We start from the raw sequence: 23,394 nt of genomic DNA on the forward strand, positions 1-23,394 counted from the left end.
ATAGTGGCCAATAAAGTTGCCAGGCCTTATGCTAGCCAGATACCCATAGCACAATTGCTTTGAGAACACTCTTCTTCCATAGACCTTGACCATGCATTTGTCCCTCTTTCCTATTTTTACAACTTACATTTAGCTGCTGTACTTCAGGAAGTCCTAGAACAGTCACTCTACTGGCATCATACTGACATACTGATAGAAGGAAGCCCTATTTCATCAAAATAAAATGTAGAGTATATCTGAAGGTGGTAGTGCCCAGTTTTAAAACCCAGGTCTAATAAATGTTCCTCTTAAGAGTTCCCAGAGAATGAATTAGATATAACTTCAATGAGTGAATATTCCAACTGATCTGAAGCAAGTAAGATACTTTATTTTTTTATCATAGACTCCAGGAAAGCTAAAGTAGTTCATCAGTAATGTGAAGATATTGGGTAGAATATTTATATGTATTCTTGGAGAAACATGAGGAAAATATTCTAGAATAATAGCTTCTTTTCCCCCTTCCAGAGACTATAGAGAAGAGACAAAGACATGTGTGTTTGAGTGCCTTTGGAAAAGTCAGAAAACATTAGTTCTGCCTCAACTTTTGGTAAACCTCCTGCCATTTAGATTTTTAGCTCCTTGGGGCAAAGACCATGTTGTAAACATCTTTGTAACTTCCACAGTGCTTAACATAGTGCTTTACAAATAGCAGGTGCTCAAAAAAACAATGTTAAATAAATGACAGTCCACTTGAACCCTGAGGTCCTTCCTGTACTGATCTGTTACTTAAGGAAAAAATGGAATCTATCACCAATGCTTTCAACTATGCAATGGGAGAAAATTCTCTATTTATTCCCAAAGCATTTGTGAGAGAGGAAAGATAGCCAGTTCAAATCTAAAAGGTTAAAGTAATCAATCTTAATAAGCTCCCATTTACTTAAATGCTTTCATCATCATAATAATAATATAAGGAAGCTCCTGGAAACACAATTTCCCCATTTTACAAATTTAACAGAGGCTCAGAAAGATGATTTAACTACATCTAGAATGTTGTGTTTAGTTCTGGTAGCCACATTTTAGGAAGATCATTGTCTACCTGGAGTGCATCCAAAGGAGAGTAACAAAGATGGTGAAGAGATTAAAGCCAATTATATTTAAGGATTAGTTGAAAGAAATGTAGATAATTAGCTTAGAGAAGGCTAAAGAGGAACAATATGGCTGTCTTCAAGTGTTGCCACATGCCATGTTGGTGTTACCACATGAAAGAGAGATTATCCAGATTTTGTTCTGCTTGGCCTTAGGGAGCTAGAATGGTTGCAATGGGTGGAAATTGGAGAGAGAGATTTTAGGTTAATATGGCAATTTCTAACAAGTAGAAATATTGAAAAATTGAATAAACCACCTCAAAAGGTCATGGGTTCTCTCTTCCTCTGTTGAAGTTTTGAAGTAAGCCATTTATAAGGGATATTACAGAAATGATTACTGTTGATTCAACCACTTTGAATGTGAGGACTGTTTAACATCAAAAAATTTCACAGCTTTCCACTAATAAGAACTGTTCTATTCATATTTGTTGACTGAGAAAGTGAATAATGGCAAAATGCCCCAATGAATTTAGTAAGATTTTGAAATGAAGTTGCATTTTTTTTCAATCACAGTAGTATCTACATACATTTGAAAAAAGAGTAATATTCTTTCACAACGTGATGAAAATGGAAATATATATTATATAATAACACATCTACAACCTATATCAAATTACCTGCCATCCTGGGGAGGGAGGAGAAATGGGATGGAGGGAGAGAACATGTATCATAGAATGTCAGAAAGTGATTGTTAAAAATTGCATTGAAATGTAATCTGGAAAAAAATGTTTAAAAAGAGTAATACACATATTTTCTAGGCATGTATAATAAGGAAAATTTGCTTTTTAAAATATTCATCATATAAATGGATATCCCCTGTGTGTCTTTAGGGAAGTTATTTAGTATCCCTGGATTTCAGCTTCCTCAACTATAAAGGAGAGGTTTGACTACATGGTTTCTGGAAGTGTCTTCCAATTCTTAGTCAATGAAGCTTGATTTGCAACAAGTCCAACAAGTTTGGATTTAATATTTTGGAGAGTACTGGACTGGACTAAATGACCTTTGAGGTCCATATTAATTCTAAGGAAATGCCTATGGTTCACAGAAGTTAGAGAAAGGGAAAGCTCTGGTTTCTTCAGTCCATATTTCTAACTGGTGAATCCCTGCTTGTTTTTCTTCTCTTGATAAAGGGTACAGGAAGGGGGATGGAATGGATAGGGGGAATAGGATTGGAACTAAATATTATCTTCTAAAATATACCTGATGAGCCATTGACCCCAGCCTTAAAGAAAGTACATTCTTTTGTTTTCCCCTTACACTAGAATAGACCTAGAGTATAAACCATATAGATATTTTTCTTTGCCTATTAGAAGGTCAACATCTTCAAAGCTTTTAATTCCTTTCTAGAACTTTTAGAGTTAGGGATTAAACTTGGGTCTTCATTTGTATAGGTACGTACTAGTTGAGGAAACTTCCTTTACCAATGGAGACTGGCATTTGTTCTCCAACTACTAGCCTTAGAGAGTTTCTTGGGAAATGGCAGTTAAGTAATTTGCCCAGGGTCACACAGCCAGTATGTGCCAGAGTCAGATCTGGAAATCATCTCCTTTACTTCTAAGCTATGTTGTCTCCCTTGGCCCTCTTAAAAGATGCCTAATTAGTTGGTTACATGATTTAGATTTGTACTCTACATGTAACCTTTGTTCATTCCAAATTCAAGTAAGGGGATTATGGAGTCAGGAAACATGGGTTTGTGAAATTGCCAGATTTCTATGAAAAGCCACAAACTACCATCATTTACAGAAAATGTTTAAAGATTTAAATGTTTTGATATAAAAGAAAATGAAATAGCATTTTGATGTCTATCTAACCTATAAAATATATTGGGTTACAACTTGACCCTATCATATGCTGTTTCTCAAAAGACTTATACTAAATTTAACCTGACTGTGAATGGAATTCATTAGCTTTTACCAGGAAGAAAGCTGCAAGGCCCAGAAGGCATTTGACAATACTTTAATTAAAATGACAAAACAAAACAGTTTAGGAAATTGGATTCAGGCAGAAGTGGTGATAACACTTTGGTTCTACTTTTTAAAGACATTGCTCTAGTTCCTTGCTGGATTTCTGACAACCAAGAATGCGTACACCTTCTGCTCCATTATCTTGATGCTATTCATCAGAGACCTCTAAACACTAGCTATAGAAGAGTTTTAGTTGAATTTCTTTTGTGGGGAAAGAGATAAAGCAAGGGGAGTGGGGAAAGGGTGGCAATTTATTGATTATATTTTATTGCAAGATGTTTTATTTTTATTTTGTAGCAATGTAATAGTGGAATATCATGAAGTAAAAAAAATTATTACACTGCTACTATGTATAAGGTGTTGGAGATACACGGAGAAAAGCTGTATGATCACTATTCTCAAAGAACTCACATTGATTATGGGAGACAACAGAAACAGGAGATGGAAGGAGCTCATTTGTAATGACCTGGCTCCCAGAATAAACTTAGAGAGTTTCTTATTGAATTGCATTATTAATTCATTGTGAGTCTTGTCCCTCTTTAGAAAAGAAACAAAATAAGAAAAAAGAAGTTGTTATGTATGTTTGTTGCTTGGGTATACAAATACAGACAAAAAGAAAGATAGTCCCTTCACTTAAGTATCTTAAATTCTAATGAGTAAAAATAACACTTAAAAGGGATTTTAAAAGCAGGAAGGAAAGGGGGGGGGGGGGGAAGGGATGGTACCTAGAAGGTTAAGGTAAAAAAGTAGTCCAAGCAATTAAGGACTGGGCTTTGTTCGAAGACAGACTAGTAGAGGTAACCTTGGCTTTCTTTTTTCTACTCTTGGCTAGCTGGTCTATAGCAGATATTAAATAAAATGCTTTTTAACTAATTGATTAATTGATCTGGACCCTTGCTGGGCTGAACTCATCACCATCAATTTGTCTTCCTGTGAACCCATAGCAACAAAGGAATGGAGCACCTGTACAGCATGAAGTGCAAGAATGTGGTCCCACTCTATGACCTGCTCCTGGAGATGCTGGACGCCCACCGCTTACATGCACCAGGGAACAGAGGATCTGCCCCCAGGGACGAAGACAACCAGAACCAGCTAGCCACTGCGTCAACTTCATCGCATTCCTTGCAAACCTATTATATCACAAGGGATGAGGAGAGTTTCCCCACCACAATCTAAAAGCTCTTGAGTCCCAAATCCCATGAGGTCCTGAGAATCCCAGCAGCATAATACCTACTTCATGCATCACGTAAGCTAAGTAATGTCACATAAACACACTCCAGTATGCATCCATCACCAGTGATTTTGAATATGAGTGGCCATTCATTCGCTTGCTACCATTCTCAACAGCAAAATTCAGTTGTTGCAAATAAGCCAACAGGGATTCCAGGGCCAAGTTACTTGTAATTTTTTGCAATGGCTCCTTTTACCCCCTTTGCTGCATTAATTAGCTTAAGGATTCCTGTAGCTCTTCATGACTGAGCTCAGCCTAAGAGCTGGGTCTCGATTGGGCCTTTGCTTTAAAGCCATGTTGAAGCCCTGACCTAGGAGGTAAGCAGATAACAGTTCTGTTAACACATGCCTTTTGTTGGCTGGCTCTAAGAATGAGTAACTTACACAAATTCCAACTAGTTTCTTTAATTGCTGGCTTAGGAAAGGATAGGTCACGGGTTAGTTATAGCCTACTCTTGTATTCCTATAGAACTGTATCATTTTTATTAAAGTCATATTCTACAGCTTTTACTCTGTTGCATGGTGATAGTAAAACGTTACTGTGATTATCTGTTTGTTTCCACTGTAGCAATACAAGTTGCATCCAGTCTTATATGTTGATCCTCGCTGCCAAAGCTCTTTGGGCTTAATGTATCAGATGCTCGGGCTCGCTGAGAACTACATCATTGAAGAGAGTGTTTTAGAGGATACATAAATTGCATTTGAGGCAGTGGTCTCTGGTTAATTCATGCTTGCCATTGCCAAAAGGGAAGTTTTTCCCAGCTGAACCCCCATGCACATACTAAACTCCCCTGCTCCCATTTTGTTTTATTTTGAGTAGTCTGAACCTTCTTAATGACTTTTAATGAAACTGGTGGGAGGACCTGCCTTGGCATGGGGAGTCTCATTGACTGGATAGAGAGCTTCATGTGAACACTTTTGATCTAATGAACATCAAAAGTCTTCTCTCATGTAGATTATCCCCTAGCAGTATATGAGGTTTCATAGAAGGTGCAATGACTCATTTAAACTGAAGACATCTAGCTAACAATTCACAAAAACAAAACAAAACAAAACAAAAACTATATCCAGGCATTATAAAATTCCCAGGAGAGAAAGAGGGAGAAACAGAAAAGCAGGGAGGAGATTGGGCTGAACAGCCGTACCTGCTTGGCTATCCTCAGCCACACATGCAATGGTTTTGAATTCAAAGGCAGCTCTAGGGTTACCCAGTCACTAGTGAGCAAATTCATTGTCCCTTACATTTCTCCCATGTTTTCCTTAGGAGGCTCAGCTTGTGTCACAGTGCTTTTGTCTAGTCAAGACAAGCAACATTGGGCTTGTTGTGTCCTCAGAATGCTTAGCCTGTTAGGACTGTATTAAGTTAGTGCTTTTGGTGGAGAGGTAATGCTCATGTAATCAGGCTGGAGGCCTCAGGAGAGATCATTTGGCAAGGGGTGGGATGGCTAGCTAAAACTTTGTCAAATTATATTTCCTTGTTTATTTCCCAGAGCTCAGCCTGGAAAAAGTGTTCTCCATGGCCCACTTTGTCTCATAAGCCAAGAATATGAAGTTAGCCCAGGGCCACAGGAATCCTTTTGATTAAACTAAAAAAGCAGTGCTCTCCCAACCTTAGGACAGCCACTCCAGGAACTGTTCCCTTGGCCGTCTGCAGCATGAGGGATTTTGATTTCACAGCAAATAGGACCCATGTGGGCCCAGGGCACTAAGAAAAACATTTGCTATTAGCCACCTTCTTCCCCAATAGGCCCATAGCCTAAGATTCAAAACAAGACTGAGAGGTGTCTTGGCAAATCACAAATAGGATCAGATGCTTGGGATTCTCATCATACATGTAACATAGAAAGCAAATCAAAATGTTTTCATTTCCAGGCACCCAATATGAGCCATGATGGAAGTGTTGGGAAAGGGGAGAGGGACAAAACAATGTTGATTTTTGGTATATGTGCATTTAACTTTCTAGGCAATTTTACTTGTCTATATCACTAATTTGTTCAAAAAATATTTTTTCTTTTTTTCTTTTTTTGTCATTTTGTGTGTGGGGGAAAAGCACCTTATATAGTGTAATATATTTTTTAAATTGCATCACTTGCTTATCAGACAATTGAATGTAGCGATTGTGTTTTAGATTTTGGTTGACTGGGTTACCATGTAAAAGAACAACCAACAAAATGTTTAGCTCTTAGATACTCTTCAAAGCTACCTTATCATGTATATCGTCATTTAAGGCCTGGTGGTTGTTCATCTACGTGAGGATCACATTTCATATCAACTTTTATATCCATAGTAGACAAAAGCAGCATGAATCTAGGTGCCTATTGCTGAAAATGGGAAGATGGTCAATCTCATGTAGCAAAGCATAGACCTGAGAAGGAAGACTATTCAGGGCAGCTAATTTTGCTTTTACCAAAATATTAGTACTGATATTTGTGGACAGTAGCCATTGGGATGATGGATTCTTTTTAATGTTTATACTTGGGTTTCCTTTTTAAAAAAAATACCAAAAACCAAAAACAAATACAAAAAAAGTCACCCTAGGACTATAGATGACTTAATTCCAGCTGAAACCAAACAAAATTGAGTGGAGGATTTTACTTAGCTCATCCAAAGAGTTTGTATTCATGTCAAGATCCCATTAAGCTCAAGACAGGAAGAAAACATTGAATGGACTCAATATTAGCCTGCTCTATCTGAGTCTTGAACAATTTTAGAAATTTCTTCCTGTTCTTAACTGAAATGGCAATGAATGAGTGATTGACGTTAGCTTAGACTGCTCTTCCTTTTTCAGGCATGTGCTGGAGATGGATCATTAGTAGTTTCCTTTCTGGGAAAATTTAGAGATGAAAAGTTAGGATCTACTTCTTCATTTCCTTGTGGGGGACAATACAAAGAATGTCAATTGCCTAATGCTTTTTAGGGTAGATTAGTAAAATGCATACTAAGGATCTGCCATTAAAACTCTGACCTATAAACTACATGCAGATAACTTGCTCAAATGGGCAATCACTTAGAAAATGGTAGTTTTAAGGCTTTTAGAAATAGGGAATGAAGAACAGGACTTGCTGCAGGCCTAGATAGATGAGTCATTTTCTAAAGAAGTAAAGCTAAAGTAGGAGCTGGACCACATTTTCTTTTAACCACAGTCTAGCTATGGACTTAATGGAGTATCCTACAGTAACAAGGAGGTATAAATAAGTCGAATCTAATATCCAATATTCATTGCTAAAGCTGACCCCTGAGGAAAAGCACTCCTAAGATTTGATTTCCCTGATCCATTTTTAAAGAAAGCTAAAGCTTGTGTCCTTAGGTAACTGAAAAGAGAAAACACACACACACACACACACACACACACACACATACCCGTAGGATTCAGTTTTAAGTACAGCAATGTGACATTGTTTCCCCCCAGTTTTATTTTGTTTGGAAAGAGTTGGTTTGTGGGAAGGATAGCTCTTAAAATGAAATTGCTATTCATTGGAATGGCAATGATGTAAACTATTGGTCTAAAGAACCAAATGACATTTATTTATTTAGGATTTATACTATGCCCACTTCCAAAAAGGATTTGGGGAAGCATCACTTGAGGGGAACAATTCAAAACCATTTTCCATTCATAACAATTTTCCCAACTCTGAGGTGTCTATTCAGGGCTGGCTCATCCTTCAAAAGTGAGATTAGGTGGCTGTGGATGCTGTGAACAATGTGTTATCTATCCACTGGCAAATTTGTAAAGGGAAAGTCTTTTAAAAAAAAAATCAGTCTTGTCCTTGTATGCTTTTACTCATTGATCATCATTCTATTTTGAGCAAGTCCTGGGAGTTGGATGCACATATCCCTGGATACTTTTCTTTGCCAATATCCCAGAAATTTAATACATTTTCAACTGGAGTCAAATGACTTAAATTATGGGTACCAAATATCCATTTTTCCATTATTGCAATTTTCTTCTGTTTACTAGCTGTATTTCTGTCTTAATTAAAAATGTGGGCTATTTTTAAGTCTGATGGTTATTTTCTAAGTGATCGCTGCCTTTATTAAGCATTTCAATTTTGCACTCTTTCAGAGATTAAAGAAAAAAGTTTCTATTATCTTTTTTGCATCCAAATGTGCCTGAATTTTTAAAATATGTAAATGCTGCCATGTTCCAAGCCCATCTTCAGTGTGTATGTGCTGCACAGCAGGACACCTGGAAAACCAACACACAATCCCTTCTAGAAACCAGGTGCCACAAACAACCGACCCCTCTGTGAGTGAAGAGAGGTCATTGGTCATAGAGACTTGAATTAACAAGCGACTTTATGCCAGTCTATGTACCCTCACAGCTTTTTTTTGGTGTGCTCTACATAGTCTTTCCTTGTAGAGCCTTTGTTTTATGGGAGGAGGCTCAGCTGCCATGATGTGTTGGCTGGATTATTCTGCTTTTTTGCTGATGCATACTGTTTTTGGATGTAATTTTGTTTCGTTGCTGCCTTGCTTTGTTAAATGAAACACATATGTAAACCTCTTTTGCACCTTTAAGAAGTAAAGAATTTGGTGGGATACCCAAGAACTTGTAGACAATTTTCTCAACCTCTTTGATGTTCAAATAAACAATTAAACAAAAGCAATTTAGTTGGGTTTGCATTTACTCTCTTTCTTGCTAAGAGCTCAACCCTCCCCCTTTTCCCCTTCCTGTTACTACAAAGCTATACTCAGACCAAAGCCTAGTTTCTAATGAGTAAGAACTACTCATTGTCCCAGTCATGCCTTTGGTGTGATGGAATTTGGGAAGAGGGTTCTAGAATATTATAATCTGGTAAGGCCAGAAATTGGGGGTGATGTGGGAAACAGGTGGTTCGGTCCATAAAGTTCTCCATCATAATCCTTTCTTTCACATACACTTATCAAGCTTTAGGTTGCCTCTTTGTGGCTTCTTTTCTTCTTCAGAGATCCCTTTGATAACTCACATTATTGAATTAATGTACATTTGTTAATTTAAGTTTTTGTATTCTCTCAGATAATAATCAATTAAACTATCATTTATACAGCCCTTTAAGGTTTGCAAAGTGCTTTATACATATTATTTCATTTGAACTTCACATCAATCAATTCTATGAGGTAGGTGCTATTATTATTCCTGTTTTACAGATAAGAAAACAAAGGCTGGGAAAGGTGAATTGACTTGCCTGGAATTACTTAACTGATAAATATCTGAAGCTAGATTCAACTTCAACTCTTCTACTTTGCTTTTACAACCCAGTCTTCCTGGGATTACCTTGGTAATTGGATTACCACACCCTAGGGATAGATTTACATACATTTACATGGAATTGGCTTTGCTGTTATGTAGGACTTATATCTTTTTGATACTTGATGGAAATCTCCCCCTAAATTGACTTTTCAGTTTGACTAGGACATAAAGTATTTAGTAACTTTATCACTATTAGAGCAATGAAAAGTTACATACATAGTAAAAAGGAAGGAAACTAAATAAGATGGAGTGATATAAAAGCAAACAAACAAACAAGGGATGGGAAAGAGGAACACATAAAGAAAAGAGAAAAAGAGAGATGAAAGGGGTAAGCCATCTCTCATTAAGAGTCACATAAGAAGCAAATACAATGGAGAAAATGGGGGGAGGAGCAAGGCAGGCTATGATTGAACCTTACTTTCATTGAAATTAGCTCAAAGTGGGAAGAATGTTCACACTCAGTCAAATATAGAAATTTACCTTTCACTATATGTAAGTACAAGAGTAAGGAGAATAAAGGAAGATTGATGTATGTGTGTGTGTTTGGGGGGGGGGGGAAGGAATGACCAAAAAGGATAATGGATTGGGGGAGGCAGTCATCAAAAATAAAACATCTATGAACAGGGAAAGGATAAAAGGAGAGAGAAAGAAGAGTAAACAGGGGGGAAATAGGATGCAGGGAAACAATTATTAATCACAACTATGAATGTGAATGGGATGAACTCACCCATAAAATGGAAAAGGATAGTAGAAAAAAAAAACAGAATCCTATAATATGATGTCTGCAAGAAATACATTTAAAGCAGGAAGACACACACAGACTAAAAGTAAGGAGCTGGAGCATAATCTACTATTTACTATGCCTTGGCTTAATTTTTTAAAAATAGGTATAGCAATCATAATCTCAATCAAAACAAAAGTAAAAATCAATCTCATCATAAGAGATAAGGATGGAAATTACAACATGATAAGAAGTACCATGAACAATGAAATAATATCAATATAAAACAATTTGACCTGGATGAGTAGCATAAACATCATTCTTGTTGAAGTATATTTGCTTCTGGGTCTCAGGAACCATATATACAATCTTCTAGTGAAAGCTCAGGAATTTAACATGTCTAAATGACAATGATTAGATTTAATTCAGAAGTGAATTTCTAGGGGCAGCTGGGTAGCTCAGTGGATTGAGAGCCATGCCTAGAGATGGGAGGTCCTAGGTTCAAATCTAGCCTCAGACACTTCCCAGCTATGTGTCCTTGGGCACAATATTGACTCCAAGAGGGAAGGGAAAGGTTAAAAAAAAACTGGATTTCTATATTTGCTGCCCCTGTTCATCAATATGTCTTGTGTGGGATACCTACAAAATAAATGTCTTTTACTTTAATTTAATCAAAGGAGTATAGACAACTTTGGGAATTTGATGTTCAGAGTTGTCTATTACTTTTACATCCTTTGTTTGTCTTTCTGGTAGATGGGATTTTCAATTCAATAGTGCTTGCCCTGGGCAGCTGGGAGATATAGCTGAAAATAAGGGCTCAAATGATGAAAAAGCCTTTTTAGTACCATAACAATGGGAAAAGGAAATGAGATACACCAAAAGAGACCCAAAGCCTTTGAAAAGTTGCTTCCCTCTGCAAGTTTCCTAAGCTATAAAATGAGGAGACAGGATTAAATGACCTCTAAAATCACTTTCAGCACTAAACCAGCTAAAAAGCTAATATGGCCTTGGATTGTATTAAGTTGTAGCTTCTAGAAATAAAGAGATGATTAGAATAGTTATATTCTGTCTTGGCCAGATGGTACCAGTTAGCAAAAACAATGATAAACTGTTTAAAATGATAAACAATGACAACCAAGATGATGAAAGTACTTGAGTTTATTTCATATGAAGATTGATTTTTAAAACTGGGAATGCTCAGTTAAGGAAGAGAAGACTGAGGATTAGGGAGTAGGGTGAAATGGGAAAATGATAACTCTTTTCAAGTAAGAGAATGCTATTTCTAATCAGAGGGCCTGAGCTTGAAAATTGTCTCTAACATTATATGTGAATTTGAACATGTTACTCAACTTCCCTGAGAGTCAGCTTCCTTAAGTATAAAATGAAGGATTATATTAGATGAGAGGTATCAAATACATGGTCTGTAGGCTACCATGTGCAACCAACAATAATTTCTAGTGTGATCCAAAAACATACTAAAAGGTAAAACTATAATAAAATATAAATGATATCTGGCTTTCTAAGGCAATATATTGCCTACAGGGATCTTTATGTATCATTTAGTGGTCCCCATTTCCTATTTGGGACAGTTAGTTGACACAGTGAATAGAGTACCAGGCCTGGAGTCAAAAAGATTTATCTTCCTGAGTTCAAATCTGACCTCAGATACTTACTAGTTGTGTTGCCAGGGGCAAGTCATATAACCCTGTATGCCTCAGTTTCCTTATGTGTAAAATGAGCTGGAGAAGGAAATTGCAAATTACTCCAGTATCTCTGCCAAGGAACCTCCAAATGGGGTCCTAAAGAATCAGAAACAACTGGAAAAATGATTGAACAATTTCTATTTGATTTTGAATTAGATGACCTCTAACTTTTCTTTTCACCTTTAATCTTTGATCTTAAAGTAATCCTAAATAACTTATGAATTGTTAAGCACTAGAAAGATTCATCAGTGCTCTTAAATGTTAAGCTACTTAGGTTAGAATATGCCAGAAGTAGGAGTTCAGAAGAAGGGGACACAGAAAAGCAATGCAACATTGGAAGAACTGTGTTAAATTTGAAATATTAATAGAAAAAAAGTAGAACAAAACAAAAGTATACAAAGCTATAAGTGGTGAGGGTTCAGAACTTCATATGCAAACTAATTTGTCTGTCCTTTGTAAAAGTAAATGTTCATGTTTGTTGATGGTTGTGAAATTCATAATAATGAAAAGAAAAAAAATAAAAGAGAAATAGTACCATTAATACCAAGGTAATTTAGACTACTTAAACTTTCTCTATGGTATGGTCAAAGCTTCAGTATTTTGTCAGTAGGGTAGAAAATGAGATGGGATGATTAAGTCATGGAGCTCAATTTTTATATGGCTTACAAATTGTCTCTGTAAGGTAGTTCTTGAGGAGTTCCAACTTGTTGAAAGCAAGAACACTGAATAAGCACATAGCCTGCCATAATGACTACATCAAAAGACAGCATGTATTTGGGTATGTAAATTCCAGTAAATTTGTTTCTCCTACCCAAGATCAGTTTTGTTGTGTTATAGTCACACTGAATTTACACAAGTGGTACTTTTCAATCAGTCTATGCTATAGAACAGTGATGGTGAACCTTTTAGAGATGGAGTGTCAGGCCCTGCCCCTACCCCACCCCCAGACCAAGTGTCATGCCCCTCCCCCCAATTTCTGTGTGCCCACTCCCTTTACTCCAGAGAGGGGAGGGAGTAAGTGCTCCCATTGGGCTGCTTGGCCAAGGGGTGAGTTAAGTGAGGAATGTCCTTAGCAAATGTAGAGAGGGGAGGGCAATGACTAAGGTACTCTGTTCCCCTCCCACTCTGCCACCTGTGAGTTGCCCACTTTACCCCCTGTGAGCTCCCATTGGGCTAGTAGGCAGAGGGTCAGGTGATGTGAAAAAATATCCTCAGGCACCATGTAGAGGGGGAGGGGAGCTGCCCAAGTCCTCTGCCTTTTTAGTAATGGACTCTGGGCAGGGGAGCAGCCATGTACCCATAAAGAGTGTGCCATCTTTGGCACCCATTCTGGAGGTTCGCCATCACTGCTCTAGAAGAGGACCTACTCACAACAGTTGATTAGCTTTTGAAATAAAGGAACAAGTGATTTGGAAGATGTGATCTAGCCAAACCTCTGCTAGGGGGTAAACTATGGTCAGTTATCTTGGAAGAAAAGGTTTACCATTCTCAACCCTTGCTCTTTAATTAATCATCAGATTTGGGTTAGAACAAAGTGATAAAGGAGAAGAGGAATAATCAACAATATTTAGTAATAAGTATTTATTAATACTGACTAGAATACAGTATGTCCTGAGAGATAAGAAGGAAAAAGAGTCCATGGAATGAGACAACAGAAGTACATATTATCCAACAGCAAAACTGAATAGTATACGCATTTTTACATCCACATTCTAGATGTTTTAAGTTAGGAAAAAAAAATACACTTAGGCACTAAGGGGCCTCAAGCAACTCTTGGTTCTCTTAGTTACCCGGTAAGACCTTCTCTAGTTCTCACTCCCTTCCCCTTCCCTGCTAGGTCCCTGTCAATAGTATGGGGATGAAATGAAGGAAGATTTCTGTATGTGCCTTGGCAAAGAACTTGGCTCTATTTTTAGACACTGTTGTTAAGATTTTGAACTCATTAACAACTGTGCCAGGAGCAGAGCCTGATGACACTTTAGGAATGTATCTCCTTAGCTCCAAGCCCTCTCCTAACCTCAACATATACTCAACAACAAAAAAGAAAACTAAGAAAAAAGAGAGATTCTAGTTCACAACCATGATATTTATTATCTGGAAATCATAGCAGTGAAGTAATAAGATTTAGCCCTGGCAAAGACCCTAGAGATCATCTAATCAAGGCATTCTTAACCTGGGGACTACAGATTCCCTCCCCCCTAGAAATGTGAACTTGGATGAGGAAATGTACATTTTTATTTCAATATATAATTGATCAAGGGAAGTAATGACAGAAAAAAAAGAATGGTATTAATCCCCTCATCTAATTAAATAGTGACTTCTCTAAGGTTGCAGTATCGAGACTCAAACCCCAAGTCTCTATTTCCTTGCACTTGCTATGAAAACCATGACAGATCAAAAGCACCACTAGTTAGGACAAAAAGGAAATGAGGCTGGGAACTCATAAGCATTTATTATACTTTTCCAATACCTCAAAGAGCAATAATTCCATTATCATGTTTTCCTCCACTAATAGCAACCCATATCATGACTAGAACCTGGGAAATGGTCTTTAGACTTTAAAAAATTCATCAGCTCTGCCTACTGCCAACATGGAGATAAGCAGCTCCAAACTTAGCTAAGATGATCCTTAAACTAGGAGCATGCTTGATGACTTTTCCAGCTTGTTTTAGCCCTTCCAAAGCTTGTGTTCTGTAAAAATGACCTTCAAGGACCCCAAATCTAGGACATACTACTGGGGACTGGAGCTTTCATCATAGAGATCATGAAAATTGACTCCTTTCTTTTACATCAGGGGCTTGATAGTAAATATTTAACAATAACATACTCTCTGGGATGAGCCAGGGTATGCTGGGAAATAACTAATAACTGACTCTCAGGAAAAAAAAAAACATGCATAAGTTTGATTTTAGGTTTAATCTGAATTAGTAACATTTTCTTTATTAATTTTTAGTCTAGACAATCAACAAAACAATAAATTAGGACCTGATTTGTAACAGTTACCTTTCTGAGTTATAAATGATCCCACTGAAAATTTAACATATTTGATCTGGTTTTAGCACACCAGCAAGATTGAGCAATTTGCCCAGAGTCACACAGCTAGTAAGTATCTGAGATGAGATATGAACCCAGGGTTTCTTAATTTGAGGTCTCTTCTCTACACCAGAGGTGTCAAACACATGCAAGTTCACAATACTCCCAAGTGCTTCTGGAACTGGATTAAAATGTAATGAGGAAATATTTGACACAATAAACAAAAATACAATAGAACATGGGTAATGCTAACATTGTTTTCTAAGGCAATATGTGTTGCCTGCAGAGATCCTTATGTATAATTTAGTGACTTCTTTTTTTCTGTGAATTTGACACGAGGGCACTGCATGCCACCATGTTTTCAAATATATACTTGAAAATACCTGAGCTCATCTACATGCATTTATGTGTATATACAAATGATAAAAGCAGCCATGTGATATGGAGTACATATATGTGCGTATACATAAATGCTTATCTGCATATGTATAAATAGATACATAAGTAGATAGATAGATGGGGTTAGACAACCATCATAAAATAAACTGAACAGAAACTCTGACCAGAATGTTTGGGGTCCTTTCCCAGGGAAGTTGGTTCTCTTCAAAGGGCTTGAATGGCTACTGCTTACACCTCTCCCCCCTATCTATTGGACAGATGACTGCAAGGACTCTTGAGGTGGTCAGGGCTGATTTTCTCCTTGCCTGATCCTCATTTAGGGAATGCAGCTACTGTCATAAGATGCCTTTTCATTAGGAAATCAGGTTTACAAACCAGTAAACACGTTCACAGACGCCAGAAGCCTTGACCTTCATTCCAACACCGCTAGACTGACTCCTCCTTGAGAGCTTGGCCTTTAAAAATCTGAAAGAAATGCATCTCGATGGAATTACCACCAAATATAGTACAGAGATAATGGGGAGAAAAGGAAAAGGGACCACCTCAAGGAAAGGAAGGGAAAAAAAATGTGCATTGTCCCTGATTTTGCTTCAGCCACTCTGTCTGAAATGGGAATCCCTCCGCAAGCTGTGTGCTGGGGCTCTAACCCAACTTGAAGGAGCTGAGTCGTGGTGAAATCAATTCTCACCATCCCTCTTCACCACATGGGCCCCAGTCCTCATCTATGGCAGCCTCTGGGGCTCGAGCAGGGAGAATGAGGACTTTTCTCCCAACTGGAGTGAGAGGGCCACCTTCAGTCTTTCCTGGGAGCAGACTTTGCCTCCTTTTTGAACACAAATTGTGACGCTGTTTTCAAGCTTATAGTTTAAAGCGGGCAGTTTGTTAGCGTTTCATTTCTTGAAAACCAATAGCCAAATCAATCCCAGGAAAGTGAAGGGTTTGGGAAGCTTGGCCTGGATTGGTTGTGGTTGGCATAGCGTGGGAGGAGGAGTTCCGGTTTCCTTGTCCTGCAGTGACAACATTTTCAAGGTTTCCTAGTGCACCACAGCAAATAAATGCATACCTAGTGCTGATGCCTTTGTATTGGGGAGGTGAGAGGCGTTTAAGGCTTGGAGAAGATACAGTAGAGGAGCTCCCTTCATCTAGGAGTTCCTCACGTTAAAGAAATCACAGGGCTGGCCCTGATTCCTAATTTCGTTGTCATGATTTTTCCCTCTCTTAGCTTTTCTAATACTAACTGCCTTAATGGTACACTGGGACACATTTCTTCGGAGCCACTAGAATCAATGAATACAAAAGAGCGGGAAGTGGGGCTTGAGCATAGGCAATTTTCAGCTTTGCAACTTGTAACACCAGGAAGTCCATTCTGAGAAGCGAGGAGGGCTCTTCCTCTAAGAACAGCTCCAACCATTTCAAATCTAGTCATACTGAGAGTCATGCCTGATGAACAATGGGAGGAATAATCCTTAAAATAAGTAGCTTTTAGTCTTTTTTATGTCAGTTTTTTTCTTCCTTTTTTCTCAACTCAAACACAAATCTATTTAGGAAAATCACAGGGATGCTTAAAGCAGGAACGGGGAAGCCTAAAGATGCAGCAAATCTCAGCAGAACATCTTAAAGAAGTCACTAAAATGAATTTTAACTAAAGACAAACCAAGAAGGACATTAGTAAATTGAGCAACTGTTCATCTAAAGTACTTCCTAGGGCTTCCATCTATCCCCTTCTCCTTGCCCCCTCCCTTTGCCTGTTCTAGGGTCCCTATAGGAAAACAGAAATTGTAATGAAAGGCAATGTGGGTCCTAGGGTTTGAAGGCTCTAAGACAGTGAGTGGAAGATAGAAAGGAGACACCAAAAAAAAAAACCAACAACAGATTGAGACACAAGATAGAGACAGACAAAAACTGAAGAGAAAGAATGAGAAAGAGAGATATAGGCTAGCATAAGATGGGGGGGGGGGAAGAAGAGTGAGACTATGAAATGAGGAGAGGAGAGAATAAGAGATAAGGGGATGAGAAGGAAGGGGAAGGGAGAGGAGAAGAGAGGGGAGGCACCTTAGGTGCCTTCTCTAGTTTTCACTTGTCTTTTCCCTTCCCAGCCAAGTCCATGGGGGAGAAAATGAGTGACTAATAAAAGATAGTGAGATCTCCTGTGAGCTATAATGCAACTCTGTTAAGCATGAGGAATCTCATCCGGGAAGATGAAGAAGCTGGTTAGGACTTGTAATCTTTCCCCCTCAACCCCACCCCAAACTATGAAGGTCAGGGTGAAAACTGATCAGCTTCCCTCGTATTTTAATCTGTTACCTAATACAGGGGCAAGAAGGATGCAGAATTTGAGGGCTATAAATTCATGTCAGATGAAGGAAATGCTTTCGTAGGCTGTGCCATGAATTCTTGAATTTATTGCCACAGGTAGTCAGTCATGACGAGGTCACAGTGAGGCTGCTGAATATTAATATCCACACTCACAGATGTGTATGCCCAGGTCCTGCTGGACACATTCTTGAAGCTGTTCCTGCTCTGACAAAGGGAAGCAGCCAAACCCACTGCCAAGATCAATTAGAAGTGCCAGATGCCCTGAAACTCACAGCTACAATTACAACTACTAGGGATGAAATTTATAACCAAGCCTCCCTACCTCTCCTGGATGCCCTTCCCTGGGAGGGGCTGCTAACAGGAGGCAGGATATAGCATTCTCCTTCTTACCCATAGATTTTTCAGCAATAAATATTGCTCTCTGGGAGAGAAGGGTGAGCTGCCAGACCTAAAGCTATGGAAGGATTCCAGAGGATCATTGTAGATCCTGTGATTTTCTATTCAGACTTAGAAGGGGTGCTGGAGATCATTGGTTCCCATGTCTATATTTTACAAATGGTGAAACTGAGGTCTAAGGTCACCTAGTTCAAGAAGGGTTAAGATGAAAACAAAACAATTATTGCAATCTGAACTTAAACTCATATTCTTTGACTCTGCATTAGTTGTAGTCATCTCAGGAAAACTCAACTATCCATCTAGGTTTGGATGGAAATGAATGTTGATAATATTTTTGGAATTTGGGGAGGTACAAAAGAAGGTGCCCTGGATTTGGAGTCAAAGGTCCTGGGTTTGAATCCTAGCTCCAGAGAGAACTCCAGTTTGTTATTTGACCTGTCCAAGTTCAATTTTCTGATCTGTAAAATAGGGAGGGAGGGAAATGGAAGAGATATCTTTAAAGTTTCTTCTAGTTGTAAAATCTATGATTGTATGAAGTCCTGTGACTCCATTTGTTTCTTCCTTCCTTCCTTCCTTCCTTCCTTCCTTCCTTCCTTCCTTCCTTCCTTCCTTCCTTCCTTCCTTCCTTTCTTCCTTTCTTTCTTTCTTTCTTTCTTTCTTTCTTTCTTTCTTTCTTTCTTTCTTTCTTTCTTTCTTTCTTTCTTTCTTTCTTTCTTTCTTTCTTTCTTTCTTTCTTTCTTTCTTTCTTTCTTTCTTTCTTTCTTTCTTTCTTTCTTTCTTTCTTTCTTTCTTTCTTTCTTCCTTAAGAAAACTTCTGCCTTAGAATTGATATTAAGTATTAAGGTAGAAGAGCATTAAGGGCTAGGCAAGTGGGGTTAAATGACATGCCCAGGGTCACATAGCTAAGAAGTGTCTGAGACCAGATTTGAACCCAGGTCTTCTTAACTCCAGACCTCAAGTTTTATCCATTGAGCCACTTAATTGCCCCCTCAGTATTATTTCAATGAGCAAAGGGCCATCGAAATTGAATATGGTCTCTCTGAAGTTAGGCATACTTCTAGTCCCAAAGCCATCATCTAAGAAAAATATTGTTTTGAATCCATGTGTCTGAAGAGTGTCCTGCCTCATTCCCCCATGCCACAGATTTCTCCCCTTAAAAAGATTCTCTTTGGCTCCAGCTTCCCTGGGAACTTCCTGAGACATGGAAGCAGACACTGAACTATTTGTTTCTGAGAAATTTCTGCTTTATCAGAGGTGCTAAGAATCTCTTGGGACTGGGCTGTTCGTGTGTGTGCATGTGTGTACAAATTATCTTCTATGACAGAAAGAAGCTGGGGCTATGGTCAGAGTCAACTATGAGTTCCACATGGTTTCCAGCCTCAGAGGGCAAGGAGGAGAGAGCACTTGTCAACAGGCAGTTAGAATTCTATGCAAGATCTGCGTGTGTCAAGAAAATCAGTCCTTCAGATGAGAAGTCTTACTTTCAAAAGGTCACCAGGCAGCCAGTCCTTAAATGGAAATATTATCATTATATGGAGGGGTAAGGGGATTACTCCACCCCCATCCCCCTGGATTAGAGGAATGAGAGGAGAGAAGAGAAAAGAAAAGATGGGTGAAAAGATACTATTTCTTTTCCCAGTAAAATCCCAAATATTTGCTTAGGAAGAGCCCTATAAAGGCAATTCTTTGGCAACTTTTAATAGTGGAAAGAATCCTGAATTTGGAGTTGAAGATCTGGCTTCAAGTTCTGGCTCAACCATTTATTAGCTGTGTAATCTCAGGAAAATCACTTAACCTGCCTATCTCATCTGTTAAATTGATAATATTTGAACTAACTCTTTCTCAGGGTTGCTTTGAGGATCTGATGAGATGGTATGGTTAAAAACATGGTGGACTTCAAGTATTACATAAATGTGTTATTGTCATAACCTTTGGAACCTGTGAAACTGATTTTGGAATCCCTTTGTCATAAGTACAGCCATGGAGTGATACGGTTCTCAGAAGACACAGGCAGTGGCCCAAACTCATTCCCCTTGGGAGAATGACTTTCTTAGTAAGGTGGCTTAGTCATGCACAGTATATGGGCCAGATGTGCACAGTCTGTTAAAGGAGGAAGTGAATCATATTTCCTAACATTTGTAAATAGGTAAAATCAGCAGGGGATAGAGTGCTGGGTCTAGAAGACTCATCTTCCTGAAGTCAAATCTAGACAAAGACATTTACTAGCTATATGTCCCTGGGCAAGTCACTTAATCTTGCTTGCCTCAGTTTCCTCATCTGTCAAGCGCGCTGGAGAAGTAAATGGCTTACTACCACACTATCTCTGTTAAGAAAATTCCAAATGGGGTAATGAAGGGTCAGACATGACTGAAAAGACTGAAAAACAGCAACAACAAAATAAGATTAAAGATGACTTTCAAAAGGGGGATGGATGGAGACAATGTTCATCTAAGCAAAATGATGTTTTGAGGATATGAAGAGATTTTTACCAAATTAATCAGAGCAGAGCTAGGAGAGCAATGGATTTCAGATTTTATTTTTAAATTACAGCTGGTGGAACCAGTTTTCTTCCCCCCCTCATCCCCCCCACCCTGAGGCACTTTCCAGCATCTCCCAAGTTCAAAGCCTGAAACATTGACACTCACGATCATTACCTGAGTAAATCAACAGATTGGCTGGAGGCCTGAGACAAAAATACTATGGCAATGGGTCAACAGGGTGAATAAATCAACCATGCCTCAGGCCACTATAGCCAGTGAGTGCCCATATTTGAGATGTTTTGCTGCTTGGTCACTTGGTCCAGGTCCTTGCTGTGTCCATCCAGTTACCGGAACTAGCCAAGGACCAGAGTCTTCCCTTTCCCTGTCAGGGTTAACAAAATCAAATCAGGAGCCTGGCTAAGAACATTGCTTAGTCATCTCTTTTTGTCCCATGACTAGCAAATTCTGTTCTTCTCTACAAATTCCTGTGATTTAGAGTCAGTGGGTATCCAGGCAAACTTTCTTTGTCTGGGCATTGGCTCCCTCATCCCTCATCCCTCATCCCAATTCCTTTCAGACTTGCCTTTCCTGAGTTCCAGGCTTACCTGGCTTGACCTCTGCATCATTCCCTCAGGTTGTGCTTGCTGTTGTTTAGTCATATCTTTGTGATCAATTTAGGATTTCCTTGGCAAAGATGCTAGAGCGAGTTCCCATTTTCTTCTCCAGCTCATTTTATACATTAGGAAACTGAGGCAAATAGGGCTAAGTGACTTGCCCAGGATCACACAGCTAATAACCCAGGTCTTCCTGACTCCAGGCCCAGCACTCTATCCACTATGCCACTTAGTTGCCCATATCCTTTGGAACCCCATTCTATTGTTAACAAATTGGACTTTTATATTTTACTTCTATCTATTTCACTACCTAAATCTATTTCACTATCACCCTCTCTAGTAACAGATGCACCTTTTTCCAGTAGACCAGGAGGGGCAGGCTTACTTCTTATTCCTAACCACTATTTTTAGGTCTTTTATCTTTTGACATCACTCAGAAGCCTTTCCTTTGAAGTACATTCCAATGGTCTAGGTCATCGTGGTACAAAGATTTTTAAAAACTATTTTTGTGATATGGACCTCTTTACCAGCCAGGTGAAATCTAGGGAGCTTTTAGAATGTTTTTAAATGCATGAAATAAAATGCATAAGATTGCCAAGAAAACCAACTATGTTAAAATATAGTTGTCAGAATACCTAAAATCAAGATTACAAAATCCAGGTAAAGAAGCCTTGCCCTAGTCAGATTCTGGTGACATTATCGATTGGTTACCACATCACTTTCTTCTCTTCTCTCAAAGAATTCGGTACTAAAATAATTTCTTTTCCAATGTTTGTTTTCAAAATTAGAGAAAAATCACAAAGAACAGATAAATTTAGAACTAAAAAAACTTAAGAAGACATTCATTCCATATTTCCCATGTTTATGTCATCAAGTCATTTTTATCTCCTACTTGATCCTCTTGCTATTACTTGTACCTTCACCTCATCTACCCAAAGGGATGGTCCTACTCTTGATCTTGCCACCACCCCTAACTTTTAGACCTCCATAACCCAGAAATCTGAAAATCATCTCATACTATTATCTCTTATACCCTGCCATTTCCCTACGTACTTACTCCTCCCAACTCTTTTTTAAAATCTTTATCATGATTTTCATCCTTCTCTTCTTTCCTTATCCATCCTTCTCTTGCCTTGAATTCTTTCTTTTGTAAATTTGTTCCTATAGATAAGGTTTTTGTTCCTTCCTCTACCATTAAATCACTTGCTGTCTTGTCCTATGGACATATCCTTTTCCCTGATTGATGAATACATTTTCTATATCTGTTTTCTTCAAGCCAAGATCTCCACACTCCCTCAGCAGATAATTTTGACTTTTACTTTTCCATGAAGATCAAGGTGAAAGCAATACCAGATTTCAAGCTGTACTGTAAATAGTAATCATCAAACAATTTGGTATTGGCTAAGAAATAGAATGGTGAATCAATGGAATAGATTAGATATACAATATAAAAAGGTACATGACCTCAGTAATCTAGTGTTTGATACACACTAAGACCCCAGTTTTGGGACAAGAACTCACTATTTGACAAAAACTGCTGGGAAAACTGGAAAACAACATAAACAACGTAGCAGAAACTAGGTATAGGGTGTAAATCTTGAAATTTCTCAGACTTGTGAATGTTAAAAATTTCCCCATCGGGGAATTCTCCATTGGAACAATTCCCTACTGGGAACATTCCACATTTGGATGTGAGAACTCTACTTGGATCAGAAATGGGAGGACCTCTGCTCCACCCGTACTTAAGACTGCTTTAGGGGAGAAAACTCCTTGCTAAACAATGAAAGTACTTGGACCCATGCTTATGATGAGGCAAGGAGTTCTTTGAGCCATGCCTGTTTTTAGAATTGATACAATGGGATGCTAGGTACCTATAAAGGTCTGGCAACTTGTAAACTTGCCAGGAGCAAAGAGGTGAAAACTTATTCAGAGGTTTTCTCTTGAGGGGATTAGTTGACTCAGCTGTGTTTTCTCTGGTTCAGACTTACTCAGAGGTTTTCTCCTAAAGGGATTAGTCGACCCAGCAGTGTTTTTAGAATGGGTTGTCCTTTGGAAAATGTCTACAGTGATTGGTAGATGTAAGGACTTAGGGGAGGTGACATAGGAGAAAAACCCCTTTATAAGAAAAAGCAGAATCTCTTGGGAGGAATCCTTTTGGAGAAATCTCTGATGAGGATCGCTTGG

At 38.5% G+C, this 23,394-nt stretch overlaps 1 protein-coding gene across 9 annotated transcripts in view; it reads left to right on the forward strand.

Moving 5' to 3' along the window:
• Positions 1 to 8,921, forward strand: part of ESR1 (estrogen receptor 1) — a 527,593-nt gene extending 518,672 nt beyond the window's left edge. For all 9 annotated transcript variants that reach the window (XM_007484758.2, XM_007484760.3, XM_007484757.2 and 6 more), the window contains one exon: positions 4,033 to 8,921. In XM_007484758.2, the coding sequence (XP_007484820.1) occupies positions 4,033 to 4,264 (232 nt within the window). In that variant the 3' untranslated portion in view covers positions 4,265 to 8,921. The remainder of the gene's footprint in view (positions 1 to 4,032) is intronic.
• The last annotated feature ends 14,473 nt before the right edge of the window (positions 8,922 to 23,394 follow it).

Source organism: Monodelphis domestica, chromosome 2 (assembly GCF_027887165.1).
Source record: "Monodelphis domestica isolate mMonDom1 chromosome 2, mMonDom1.pri, whole genome shotgun sequence".
NCBI lineage: Eukaryota > Metazoa > Chordata > Mammalia > Didelphimorphia > Didelphidae > Monodelphis > Monodelphis domestica.